Below are 11,895 nucleotides of genomic sequence, written 5' to 3' on the forward strand. Positions count from 1 at the left end.
GAAGGCGCATAGCCTGAATCTTGGTTCAACCGTAGTCGAACTTACTGGCGAAGGCGCATAGCCTGAGTCCCGGTTCAACCGTAGTTGAACTTTTTGGTGAAGGCGCATAGCCTGAGTCCCGGTTCAACCGTAGTTGAACTTTTTTGGTGAAGGCGCATAGCCTGTCTTGGTTCGTGGGTTTTTGGGAGCTGAAGCTCGGTTTTGATTCGAGATCTTGAGCAGCTTAATCGTTATCTTCCCAACCGGGGTATGTAGGCTGTCTCGAAGCGATTCTCGATTCGAGATTCCTCAGTGCTGGTTTCCGGCTGGAGCCCTTATCAGGGATGTGGGAGATCTCTTACGAAGATTCTCCCCAAAAGAGAGGGGGGCTTCTTCTTCTTGTTTGCACCATCCGATAGATGAGAGACAGAGGAACTGGATCTCGATTCGAGATCTTCGAGTTCCATCGGCCTGATATGCCGCTTTGGCTTGTTTAAGCTGGGTTGTTCTTCCTTTTCCGGCGTTTCTTTCCTTTTGGTCCATGGAAGAACTACGCGATTTTGCTATGAAATCCCCACAGACGGCGCCAAATTGTTTGCTCAAAAGTTATCACATATCTTATGAGTGCAAAACAATACAAATAATCACGGAAAAATCATAGCAAATCGTAATAATCCATTGGACCAAATGAAAGAAACGAAAATAAGTACTCAGAATTAGGGGGAGAAACATTAAAAGCCTTTATTGATAATATTTGTTTGGTCTGCCTCTCCATGAAGAGGTTCAGAGCCTTACAATGGTGTTTTCTCTTCCCATAAGATGGGTATATTTTTCTCTTCTCTCTCTCTTTCGTGAATAGTGGTGAAGAAGCAGCCCCCTTTCTAGGGCTTCCGCTCTTAGTATTTATAGATGTGAGCTTCGTGAGCTGGCAATAAATGGCCGTGGCCACGCTGAGGTTCCGTCCCCATGGGGGAATGAATGGGCCGTGCCCTCGTAGATTAAATCGGACAAGAGTCGAATCCCGTTATGAATAAGTGGCCATACCACTTATTAATTATGGATTAGCTCAAGACGAGATTAACTCCGTTAATTACCGTGAGATCGGATTCTGACCCATACAATGTCCTTGTTTAACAGTCAGAAGTCAGATATGTAAGTAGTGAAAGTTGTAACTTCTAAGGTTTAATAACAGAATGAGGAGTACATCCTCGAGATTTTGTCCTCTAACTTTTATACAAGTAGCCAAAAAGCAAAGTAACAATGTGCAACAAGCAGATTGGCCCTTATTGCAATTTCAACAAGATACGCCAAAGCCGCCAACTTGATCTCACTTTATCCATCTCCCTAAATATTGGTTCAGCTTATTTGATTATTAAAATTTCTAACAGGAACTAGCTAGTGAGCTTCATCAAGTGAATTTTTAAATTCTAAAATAGCAACATCAAATTTTATATTCTAAATTTAATTTTTATATATACTTAGTAAATTTTTTAATACAAATATAAAATTAGATTAAAACTACTAAATTTGCTCGAACTCGTACGTCCATTTCTAGCCCCGCACTAGCTTCAACATCAGACAATATCCATTTAACATTACCTTTGTTACATTCTCTATCATAATTGAATATCATTGTATATGCATGTATTTGCACGTACATTCATTTATCAGTTACATTGACTCAAATAGCATGGTGATGATAAAGAAGATATAAAACTTCCAAAATTTGTGGGCCCTGACTCTAGGGGTGGAGCTAGGAGGCCTTCGAACTTTCTTTATCGAAAAATTATATTGTATATATAATTTTTTAATTTTTTGGAAGAATTAACCTAAATAGTCCTTCACTCATTAACCACTTAAACTTAAAGCTGACAGATGTATAATATATATATATGTAAAACTCTTGTACAATATGTGTATATATATGTATAATCAGTATATATAATCTTTATGTTGGCTAGGGAACATAAACAATAAATTTTGTGTGACTCTATTCACACTAGAAACTAAACTATGGTACTCCCTCCGGTCCAGTTTAATTGACTCTATTCATTCATTCATTTTTTAGCATTAATTAACAATGAAATTGATCGTATTAACCTTAATTTATTTATTAAAAATACAACAAATGCTCCTAGTCTCTTTACTTCAAGGTCAACTTTGAAAAAAAAAAGATTAATTCCTTCTTGATATGTAAAAAAATCAAATATTGTGGATCACAAAAAATGCCATCGGAGTGAGTAATACGATGTAGAAAAGCAAAAACTCCACTAAACAAATCCTCTTTTGGAAAAGGTAGATAAAAACGACCAGTTAGTCAGTTGAAAAGCTCATCAGAACCAAAGAAAATCGTTTTCACACTTTCTCTATCCAGATAATTCCCAGTTGGTGTCCATTCCTCTTCTGTTCACGCACCACCCTTTTTATCGCACTCTGTTCTGTCTCTCTATAAATATATATTTCTCTTGAGCTTTCTCAACTTCACCATTGCACACTGCCCCCACCTCCCCTTCTGATCCATTACTTAACTAAGACAGAACTAATGGCGGTCGGAATCTTGTCATGTTTGCGTGTTTTAAGCCTAGTGTCATTAGTTATCTTAGTGTTTGATCAGCCTTGTCGAGTTTTAGGCTCAAGCAGGGGAAGACATTTCGGCTTCATCAACCATGATAATAATGACGTCGATAGTGTACCAGTACCTGCTGGCATGTGCGCTTCCACCGTCGCCATTCATGGTTACAAATGCCAAGAATTTGAGGTAATTAATTAAGTTTATTGTAAAGTTATTTTCATGTGTTCTATATGTTGGGGGTTCGTGCAGTAGAATCATCTCTCAACAATCCGTAATCCCACAAGTGGGTTCTAGGGAGAGTGCCCGGTAAGGGCGGATTGACTGTTTCAGATAGACCGTCGGCTAAAGAAAAGACACAAGAAGCACCTTATTTTGAAATCACTTATTTTAAATTTTGAATTCATCTATGCTAACCAGTTGATTTTATATAGTCTAATTATGTGTTTGTCTTTTGCATATGTCAGGTAAAAACTGATGATGGCTACATATTAAGTGTGCAAAGAATTCCAGAAGGCCGCGTAGGAGGTGGTGGGCAAAACAGGCAGCCAGTATTGTTGCAGCACGGTGTTCTTGTGGTAATTAACAAGCTTTACTTTTACGCTCTACCTCTACTTTTAGTACATCACTTGCATCTTGAGGAAATTACTAACGAAAGCGATTCTCTCGGCAACAAAAAAGTTAACTATATCATTCCGGGTTTAAGTATTATACATTCATAACTTACAATAGAATCTTTTAATAATCATGTCATTAATTAAGTAATCATAGATAAATCTCTGAGATATGCAACATACATTACCTAGTAATCTCATAAATATGGTAACGAACTTTCTGTAATAGATTAAACTTATATAAATAATATAAAGAAAAACAGATCCGATTTTTATGGAGTAAAACTTGGAGATAGTGAACTTTTACGATTCGTTTCGCTTGACTGGTCAGCTCGAGTAAAAAATTAAATTATCTATCCATTTATTTTGAGGACAAAAATACTAAAAAGTGATGATGATTTCTTAGCGACAAGCTCACTGATTAAAGAAGGGATTCATCATGATTTCTTAAAAGTGGAGGATTTATAGTGTGAAATCTGCATTAAAAATTTGACCATATGGAAAAACAGTGCAATTGCGCGTCTTGTTTATAATGTTGCCTCGGGCATGCCAAGTATCAATTACTCATTTCAATCAAAAAGTGAAGACAGTAAGTGGTGGACTTTAATGTGCCAATATCTTTTATTATTTGCAGTTTTGCACCTAGTTATCCTTTGCAAGTTTAACAAAGAGATTAAATATCTGATTTATAGAATCTAGTTTTCAATCTTGTCAATTAAAATATTCACCAGCATTCACTAAGAAGAAGAATCTCCTTGGGATTCTTTAAACCCAAACTTGCTGCAGAGCACTACTGAAGGGGTTTGGAGAGTATCAATTTGTAGTTAGTGATCCCATTTCTGTGCAAAATAAAATAAAATAAACTTACTCTAACATGTTGAGTTGTCCCACATCGGAGGGATTTGAGGTCTTTGGTCTCCTTATATGGCTTGGGCAATCCTCACCTTACAAGCTAGCTTTTGGGGTTGAGTTAGGCCCAATGTCCATTCTTATCATGGTATCAGAGTCAGGCCCATCCCAATTATTGTTACCGATGTTGGGCCCCCATTTATGTTGTCCACGCTCCAGGCCTGGGCGTGAGGGGGGTGTTGAGTTGTCCCACATCGGAGGGATTTGAGGTCCTTGGTCTCCTTATATGGCTTGGACAATCCTCACCTTACAAGCTAGCTTTTGGGGTTGAGTTAGGCCCAATGTCCATTCTTATCATAACAGTACAAATTCCTATGACCAAATCTTTTGTTAAAACTCCCTTACTTCTTCAAGTAGGTGAAGATTACTTAATTTGCCTCGAGTAATTGAGTATTGTCAGAAGTGTGTATATACATATATCCTCTTTTTCTTAAAATTAAAGGAAAGCATTTGCAACATATAACAATTCACAAAGTAAGAAAACCTACTTTCACTTTTTCTTGATGTAAGGAGTAACAGAAGGTCTACATAGTATCTTCACATATTCTCACAGTAAAAGTTACAGTACATTATTTCGGTGTTAAACTATTTTCTAAGTTGCTAAAAAAAGTAAAACTAGCAATGATATCCAATCCGGATCATCTTCTTTTTTGTCACTCCCCAAGAGCTACTCACTTTGCTCCCTTAATGACTCGAACCCGCAAAGAGTAATAAGTCGAGCTGGATATTCTATACCTTCATCAACTAAAATTCTTGATCGGCTTTTGCACTCTTTTGGTGACGCAAAAAAGTGTCGATACTAAAATGAATATAGGGGATAGGTTCATTGATATCAAGAAACACAAACGAAACAGTCTGCTGAAAGCCCGAGAAACCAAGCAATTGCAATATGATTTGGCGAGTTGTGTCCATATGACTATATCCAGCCCTCTTAAAATTTGCATAACATGATTACAGCTTTGCCACGTACTGAAGCCAAGACTCCAAATTTTGTCATGGACCCCATCCATCAATTAGGTGTCAAAATGCCATAGAATTGTGTTTATAGCACAGACTCACATGTCGGGTTGGCTTAATTATTGGCTGTTGATGCTAGTTGTTAGCAAAATGCATATTTTTCCCTTACTTTTCAATACCAGTTTCCTGAAAATATGCAGCTTTCCATAAATGCTTATCCGCATAGTACATACACTTGGTACGCCTACGGTACCACTAGGCACTATGGCTGTATATCCGTGCAACAACCGGATACGCCATGCTTGTCCTTTTTCTTAACAAAGCTTTGTCTCTTGGTCAATACGAGTTTAAGTTTTATATATTTTTAGTATTTAACACTATCAACAAAAGGATATCTACGAGTAAGTCATGTTGAAATGTGAGATTTGCAAGGGCGGATGTAACATAGTCATACCGGATTCAGCTGAATCCACTACTTTTGGCACGAACATATATTTATGCATAAAAATCCAGTAAGATTACAATGAGTAGTAATTTAATGGGTCTGGTGCTAAGAACCTTAAAGATTGAAGCCATAGAATTAAAATTCTTGATCTGAAATCTTGAAAATAAGACAAAATTCCTAAAGTAAAGGTGACATGATGATATAACTTATAGTGACTACGTATATAACTTAAACTCAACTAGGAATAGTATTAATGGGAGATTTGTGTTGGAACGTATAAGGAATTGAAAGCGTTAGGATTATAACATTTAATCAGGGGTGATGAAAGATAAAAATTGGGCTTTTTCTTTTTTTGCAGGATGGCGCGACATGGCTGTTGAATCCACCTGAACAATCACTAGCGATGATTTTGGCAGATAATGGCTTTGATGTTTGGATTTCCAACATCAGGGGGACCAGATACAGTCGTCGTCACGTTACCCTTGATCCTAACGATTCGGTAATATCACCTTCAAATCCTCAAAGAACAGCACATTTTTTATGGGTTCAGTAATAAGAAACTAAGAAAGCTTAAATCTTTGGGTTGTTATCTCAATAATGGTTTGCAGGGATTCTGGAATTGGACATGGGATGATTTGGTGGCCCATGACTTACCAGCTGTCATTGACTTCATCTTCAAACAAACTGGACAAAAAACTCACTATGTAGGCCATTCAATGGTAAGTTCAAAGTTTAAAATCAGGCGCCGTGGTAGATTGAAATTGTCGTTCTAAAATTCAAAACTCATAAAGCTGAAATCGTGGCTCTTCTCTATTTAAAATAAATAGCTGTAACAGTAGTTCAATCATAACTGCTTTATGAGAAAAGATTGTGACAAAATTAAGGATTAATATAACTTCTAGTGTATGGAGTAATGAAATTTAATTTGGACATGTTATAAATTAACAGGGAACTTTAATAGCACTGGCATCCTTCTCAGAAGGAAGACAAGTAGACAAGGTCAAATCAGCAGTATTGCTCAGTCCAATAGCTTATTTGAGCCACATGACAACTGCACTTGGTGAAGTTGCTGCTAGAGCCTTTGTTGGTGAAGTTAGTATTGAATTAATTTTCTCCATACTTTCCCTTTCACTTAGTCACCAAATTACAAAGTAACTGACTTATTTGTGTTTTTTACCATGTTTACAGATCACCACAATATTTGGTCTCTCAGAGTTTAATCCAAAAGGGTAAATAACTTCACTCAATTTTCAACTCCCGACACAATGCTTCTTTTTTTTTAGCTATGTTGTCGAATTCCTCAAAATTGTTGTCACATTCATGTCGGATATTTCAAAATACACTATTTTTGAAGGATCCGGCACGCACCTGACGGCAGTTTTGTATAGTTTTTTTTGGGTAATTTATCTCAATTAATTAATGACACTTGTTTGTTTTGTGTGGTTTTAGTGGACCTGTATCCAATTTACTCAAGTTCTTGTGTGCTCAGCCAGGAGTGGACTGCTATGACTTAATGAGTGCGGTTACTGGTACTAAACTTCTCCAAAAGTAGATTTAATTATTCAAATTTTAGTTGATAAATATTAATGTCCCAATTAATCTACAACTTAATTAATTACCTTCTATTTGAATAAAGGGAAAAACTGTTGTTTGAATGCCTCTACCGTCGAGCTTTTCTTGAACGACGAGCCTCAATCCACTTCAACCAAGAATCTGGTGCATTTGGCTCAGAGTAAGTTCTCTCAAATAATTAAACAATAATCAAGTTAATTATTTTTAAAGATTCACTCTAACTTGTTTGGAATTAATGCAGCTGTTAGAGATGGTATACTATCGAAATATGACTACGGGAGCGTCTACAATCTGGCACATTATGGTGAAGCGAAACCTCCCAAATATAATTTAACCAATATTCCTCGCGATTTTCCACTATTTCTCAGTTATGGAGGCCAAGATGCACTCTCTGATGGCAAAGATGTTGAGACATTGCTCGACGCTCTAAAGCTCCATGATGTAAACAAGTTGACAGTTCAGTATATCAAGAATTATGCTCATGCTGACTTTATCATGGGAATTACTGCCAAGGATCTTGTTTATAACCAGATTATTTCCTTTTTTAGAAACCATGGCTAATCACCGGAGAAGCAAATAAAGGGAAAGAAAGATGTAAGGAAGGAAAGGGAATTCATCATTATTTTCTAAAAAATTTATGTAAGAGGCTTCAATTTCAGCTTCAAAGCTTTAAGTGTATCTTAACAGATGATAAGAGCTACATTTTCAGTCTCATTCACCAATAAGTCGAGCGATATATACACAAAAATGTTAGGGACAAACATTAGCAGACTAATTTCTTTGTAATGGTTTGTCATATTTATATTTAAAAGAAAAAAAAAGGCACAAATTGCCACTAATTTATACGAAATTAGACATTTGTCGTACTTAATAGTTAGACATCCTTGTGTCACGTCCTTAGTTGTTTACTAAGTACACGTGTGGCACTTGACAACTCGCTCGCGATCTTGCACAACTTGCTCACGTTCTTGCTATGCCAAGTCAGCCTTACTACACTCAAGATCGCTAAGAGAATGGTAGAAAGAACACGAGAGAATTGTTAAAGGAAGCTTTGTATTAGAGAGAACTTGAATTGTTTGCTTGGTGAATTACAAATGGATGGCCCCCCTTTATATACTAGTCTCCTAGGGGCTAGTGTGTAAATATTAATTATTACACAAGTCCTTAATATTTACAAGATAAGGGCTTTCTCTAGAATTCTCTACAAGCCTAGAAGATTCCAAGGACTTTTCTAGCAAATCCATAAGGATCTAGGTTCTTCCTAAGGAAATGTCCATACTTCTCTAGAATCTTCTCACAAATGCGAGCCTTCTTCTTATGAAAGCTTCCACATGACATTAATATATGACAAATGGTGCCTATGTGGCATGATGACATGGCGGGTCATCACACTCTCCCCCACCTAATATTGCGATGACCGCAGCGCACTGCTGCTGCATAAACTCTTGGATCTTATCTTTGAATTGCCATAAGTCTTCATATAGTTCCCATGTGGCCTCTTCCGGTGATTGCCCTTTCCAATGGACGAGGAACATAGCGGTGGCTTTTTGCCCTTGTTTTCGCTTGGACTAGTAATCCATAATAGCCTCAATCTCCCGATCATGCGAGGCGGTGATAGTCATAGGCGCTCAACTTGATTGACCCCTACTCGGATCATCTTTATCTTCATGATATGGCTTAAGCATGCTGGCATGGAAGACAGGGTAGATCTTAAGATACGATGGCATTTCAAGCTTGTATGAGATCTTGCCTACCTTGGCGACGATCTTAAATGGCCCCTCATACTTGCGAATTAGATTCTGATGCATGCCCCGTAGTGCCTTGATTTGTCTTGGGTTAAACTTCACCATGACCATGTCCCCAACTCTATAGTCCGTGGGATGACGCTTATAGTCCGCAAACTTCTTCATCTTCTTAGCTGCCCTATCCAAGTAGGACTTAGTAGTGTCAAGCTGCTCCTTCCATCCTTTGGCCATATGATAAGCCCCCAAACTTTTTCCCTCGTACGCAGCTGGTAATGAATGTGGAGTTTGTGGTTGTTGGCCTGTGGCTAGCTCAAATGGTGTCCGCCCCGTGGACTCACTCCGCTGCAAGTTATAAGAGAATTGGGCGATGTCTAGGAGCCTTGCCCAATCTTTCTGATACGCGCTTACATAATGCCTCAAGTAGCATTCTAGTAAGGCATTGCCGTTCTGTTTGTCCATCTGTCTGTGGGTGGAAACTAGTGGAAAAGTGCAGTTCCGTGCCAAGTATGTCGAATAATTCTCTCCAAAAGTTTCCAGTAAAACGGGGGTCTCGATCACTGATAATATGCCTCGGTAAGCCCCAATCCTTCACCACGTTCTTAAAGAATAGCTTGGCGGCTTCCTTGGCAGTGCAACCTGGTGAGGCGGTCATGAAGGTGGCATATTTGGAAAATCTATCCACGACCACCATAATAATACCATAACCGTCGGACTTCGGTAGACAAGTGATAAAGTCCATAGTGACGCTCTCCCATGGACGCTCTGCAAATGGCAGTGGCTCCAAAAGTCCCCCGGGTTGTTGTTGTTCAACCTTGTCCTGTTGACAGACAAGACAAGTCTACACATAGCACTCTATGTCATCTCGCATGCGTGGCCAATAGTAGACTGACTCAACCAAGGCCCTAGTGCGACGTTGACCTGGATGACCATTCCACATAGTGTCATGACTCTCCCTTATGATTCGTTGTCTAATGTCTCCAAACTTAGGCACGTAGACCTGCCGACCTGTGGTAAGTAGTATGCTGTCTTCTATCCAAAACCATCGCGTATTGCCTTTGTTGGCTAACTCGATAAGTTGTTTGGCTGCTGGATCATGCTGCATGCCTTCTTTTGTAGCCTCCCGAATGTCCCATCTTACTGAAGTGATTGCAGCAAGCTCGGCTTTTCGGCTCAAGGCATCGGCTACAATGTTACCTTTTCCCCGCTTATACTCTAGCGCATAATCAAACTCGGCCAAGAAATCCTGCCACCTAGCCTGTTTTGGTGTGAGCTTCTTCTGCGTCTGAAAGTAGCTAGTAGCCACATTGTCGGTCTTGACCATGAACCTCGACCCGAGCAGATAATGTCACCATGTACGAAGGCAATGCACAATGGCAGTCATTTCCTTCTCTTGCACCGTGTAACGCCACTCTGTCTCATTTAACTTGCGGCTCTCAAACGCTATGGGATGCTTATGCTGTATCAGTACACCCTCAATGGCAAAGTCTGAGGCATCTGCGTGCACCTCAAATGTCTTGGCAAAGTCAAGTAACGCCAGGACTGGCTCCTCTATTACAGCTGTCTTAAGGCCTTCAAATGCCTTTTGACAATGCTCCGTCCAAACCCATGGCTTGTTCTTCTTTAGCAACTCAGTCAATCGTGCGGGCTTGGCTGAGTAGCCACTAATGAACCGACGATAGTAGTTAACAAGGCCAAGGAAGGATCTCAACTCAGTTACCTTTGTAGGTGCCTTCCACTCCTGGATAGCACGTAGCTTAGTCTCGTCCATGCGTAACTCGCCATTGCTAATGACATGGCCCAAGAAGTGCACCTTTGATTGTGCAAACTCACATTTCTCCCTCTTGATGTATAGCTCGTTCTCCCACAAGACTTGGAAAACCTTCCTTAAGTGCTCTATGTGCTCCTTCAAGGTGTTGCTGTAGATGACTATGTCGTCTAGGTAGACTACAACGAATTGATCAAGGTAGGGATGGAAAATCTTGTTCACAAGGGTGCAAATGTGGCCGGTGCATTGGTTAAGCCGAAGGGCATCACCAACCACTCAAAGGCTCCATATCTCATCACACATGCTGTCTTTGGCTTATCCCCTTCCGCAATGCGAACTGGTAGTAGCCCTTTCGAAGATCCACCTTGGTAAAGTACTTGGCTTGCCCAAGTCTATCGAACAAGTCAGCAATGAGAGGGATCGGGTACTTATTCTTCTTTATGACCTTATTAAGTGCTCAGTAGTCTATGCACAAACGCAACGATCCATCCTTCTTCTTCTGGAACAATACTGGTGCGCCAAAAGGTGCCTTTGATGGGCGAATGTGACCAGCATCTAGCAGCTCTTTCAATTGTTTCTTGAGCTCCTCTAGCTCAGGCGATGCCATACGATATGGGGGAAATGTGGGTGGCTTAGCCCCTGGATCCAACTCAATCTTGTGATCCACCTCTCGCCTAGGCCACAGGTGCTTAGGCAACTCTTCGGGCATGACATTTTTGTTTTCCTCAAGCAACTTCTCTATACAAGGTGGCAGTGTCTCTTGAAAACTCTTGTCTTCCTCTAGACTTGCAATGGTTGCCACGAACGTCAGCTCCCCTTCTTGATCCCCTTGACAACCTACATAGCTGAGAGTTGTGCTTGGATCTGTCCGTGTGGCATAGTCACTGTAGGTACCATGCAAGCTCCTTCTCGCTCTATAACCAAGAGACGTTGGAGGTAGGGGTCGATTAAAGTATGACAATGTCTAAAGAACTCTTGCCCCAGTATGATGTCAAAGATATCCATAGCGGTTACGGTAAAGTTTGTCATACATTTCCAAGCTCCCAATTTGACCCCAACTCCATTAGCTACCCCACGAGCATTTTTTTACCTCGGCGTTCACGGTCTTGATGCGAGAGTTGGTTGGAGCATGCTTCAATTCTAGTCTCTTAGCGGCAGCCTCAGTTACGAAATTATGAGTTGCTTCAGTATCCACCATTACACGAGCGGGCTTGTTGTTGATGGTGAGATCCACGTACTGATTGCCGTTCTCGGTAGGTTGGATAGCTTGCTTTGTGACAGCACCACATAATCCGATCATACCCAACTGTGCGGTTCCCGAACTCTCTCTCATTCATAGA

General features: G+C 39.9%; 1 protein-coding gene across 1 annotated transcript; it reads left to right on the top strand.

Moving 5' to 3' along the window:
* Positions 1-2,306: 2,306 nt before the first annotated feature.
* LOC109207365 (triacylglycerol lipase 2-like) lies at positions 2,307-7,913 on the top strand. Its single transcript, XM_019370266.1, has 9 exons — positions 2,307-2,737; positions 3,016-3,126; positions 5,832-5,972; positions 6,082-6,192; positions 6,422-6,565; positions 6,662-6,702; positions 6,923-7,002; positions 7,110-7,205; positions 7,287-7,913. Exons 1-9 carry the CDS (start codon positions 2,522-2,524, stop codon positions 7,604-7,606), a joined length of 1,260 nt encoding a protein of 419 aa, XP_019225811.1. The 5' UTR covers positions 2,307-2,521; the 3' UTR covers positions 7,607-7,913.
* The last annotated feature ends 3,982 nt before the right edge of the window (positions 7,914-11,895 follow it).

This window comes from Nicotiana attenuata, unplaced genomic scaffold (assembly GCF_001879085.1).
Source record: "Nicotiana attenuata strain UT unplaced genomic scaffold, NIATTr2, whole genome shotgun sequence".
Lineage (NCBI taxonomy): Eukaryota > Viridiplantae > Streptophyta > Magnoliopsida > Solanales > Solanaceae > Nicotiana > Nicotiana attenuata.

Coding starts and splice junctions, on each gene's coding strand:
- LOC109207365 (XM_019370266.1), top strand. CDS start 2,522: ATGGCGGTCGGAATCTTGTCATGTTTGCGTGTTTTAAGCCTAGTGTCA. Junction 6,566..6,661: donor CTAGAGCCTTTGTTGGTGAA/GTTAGTATTGAA, acceptor CCATGTTTACAG/ATCACCACAATATTTGGTCT. Junction 7,206..7,286: donor TCTGGTGCATTTGGCTCAGA/GTAAGTTCTCTC, acceptor GAATTAATGCAG/CTGTTAGAGATGGTATACTA.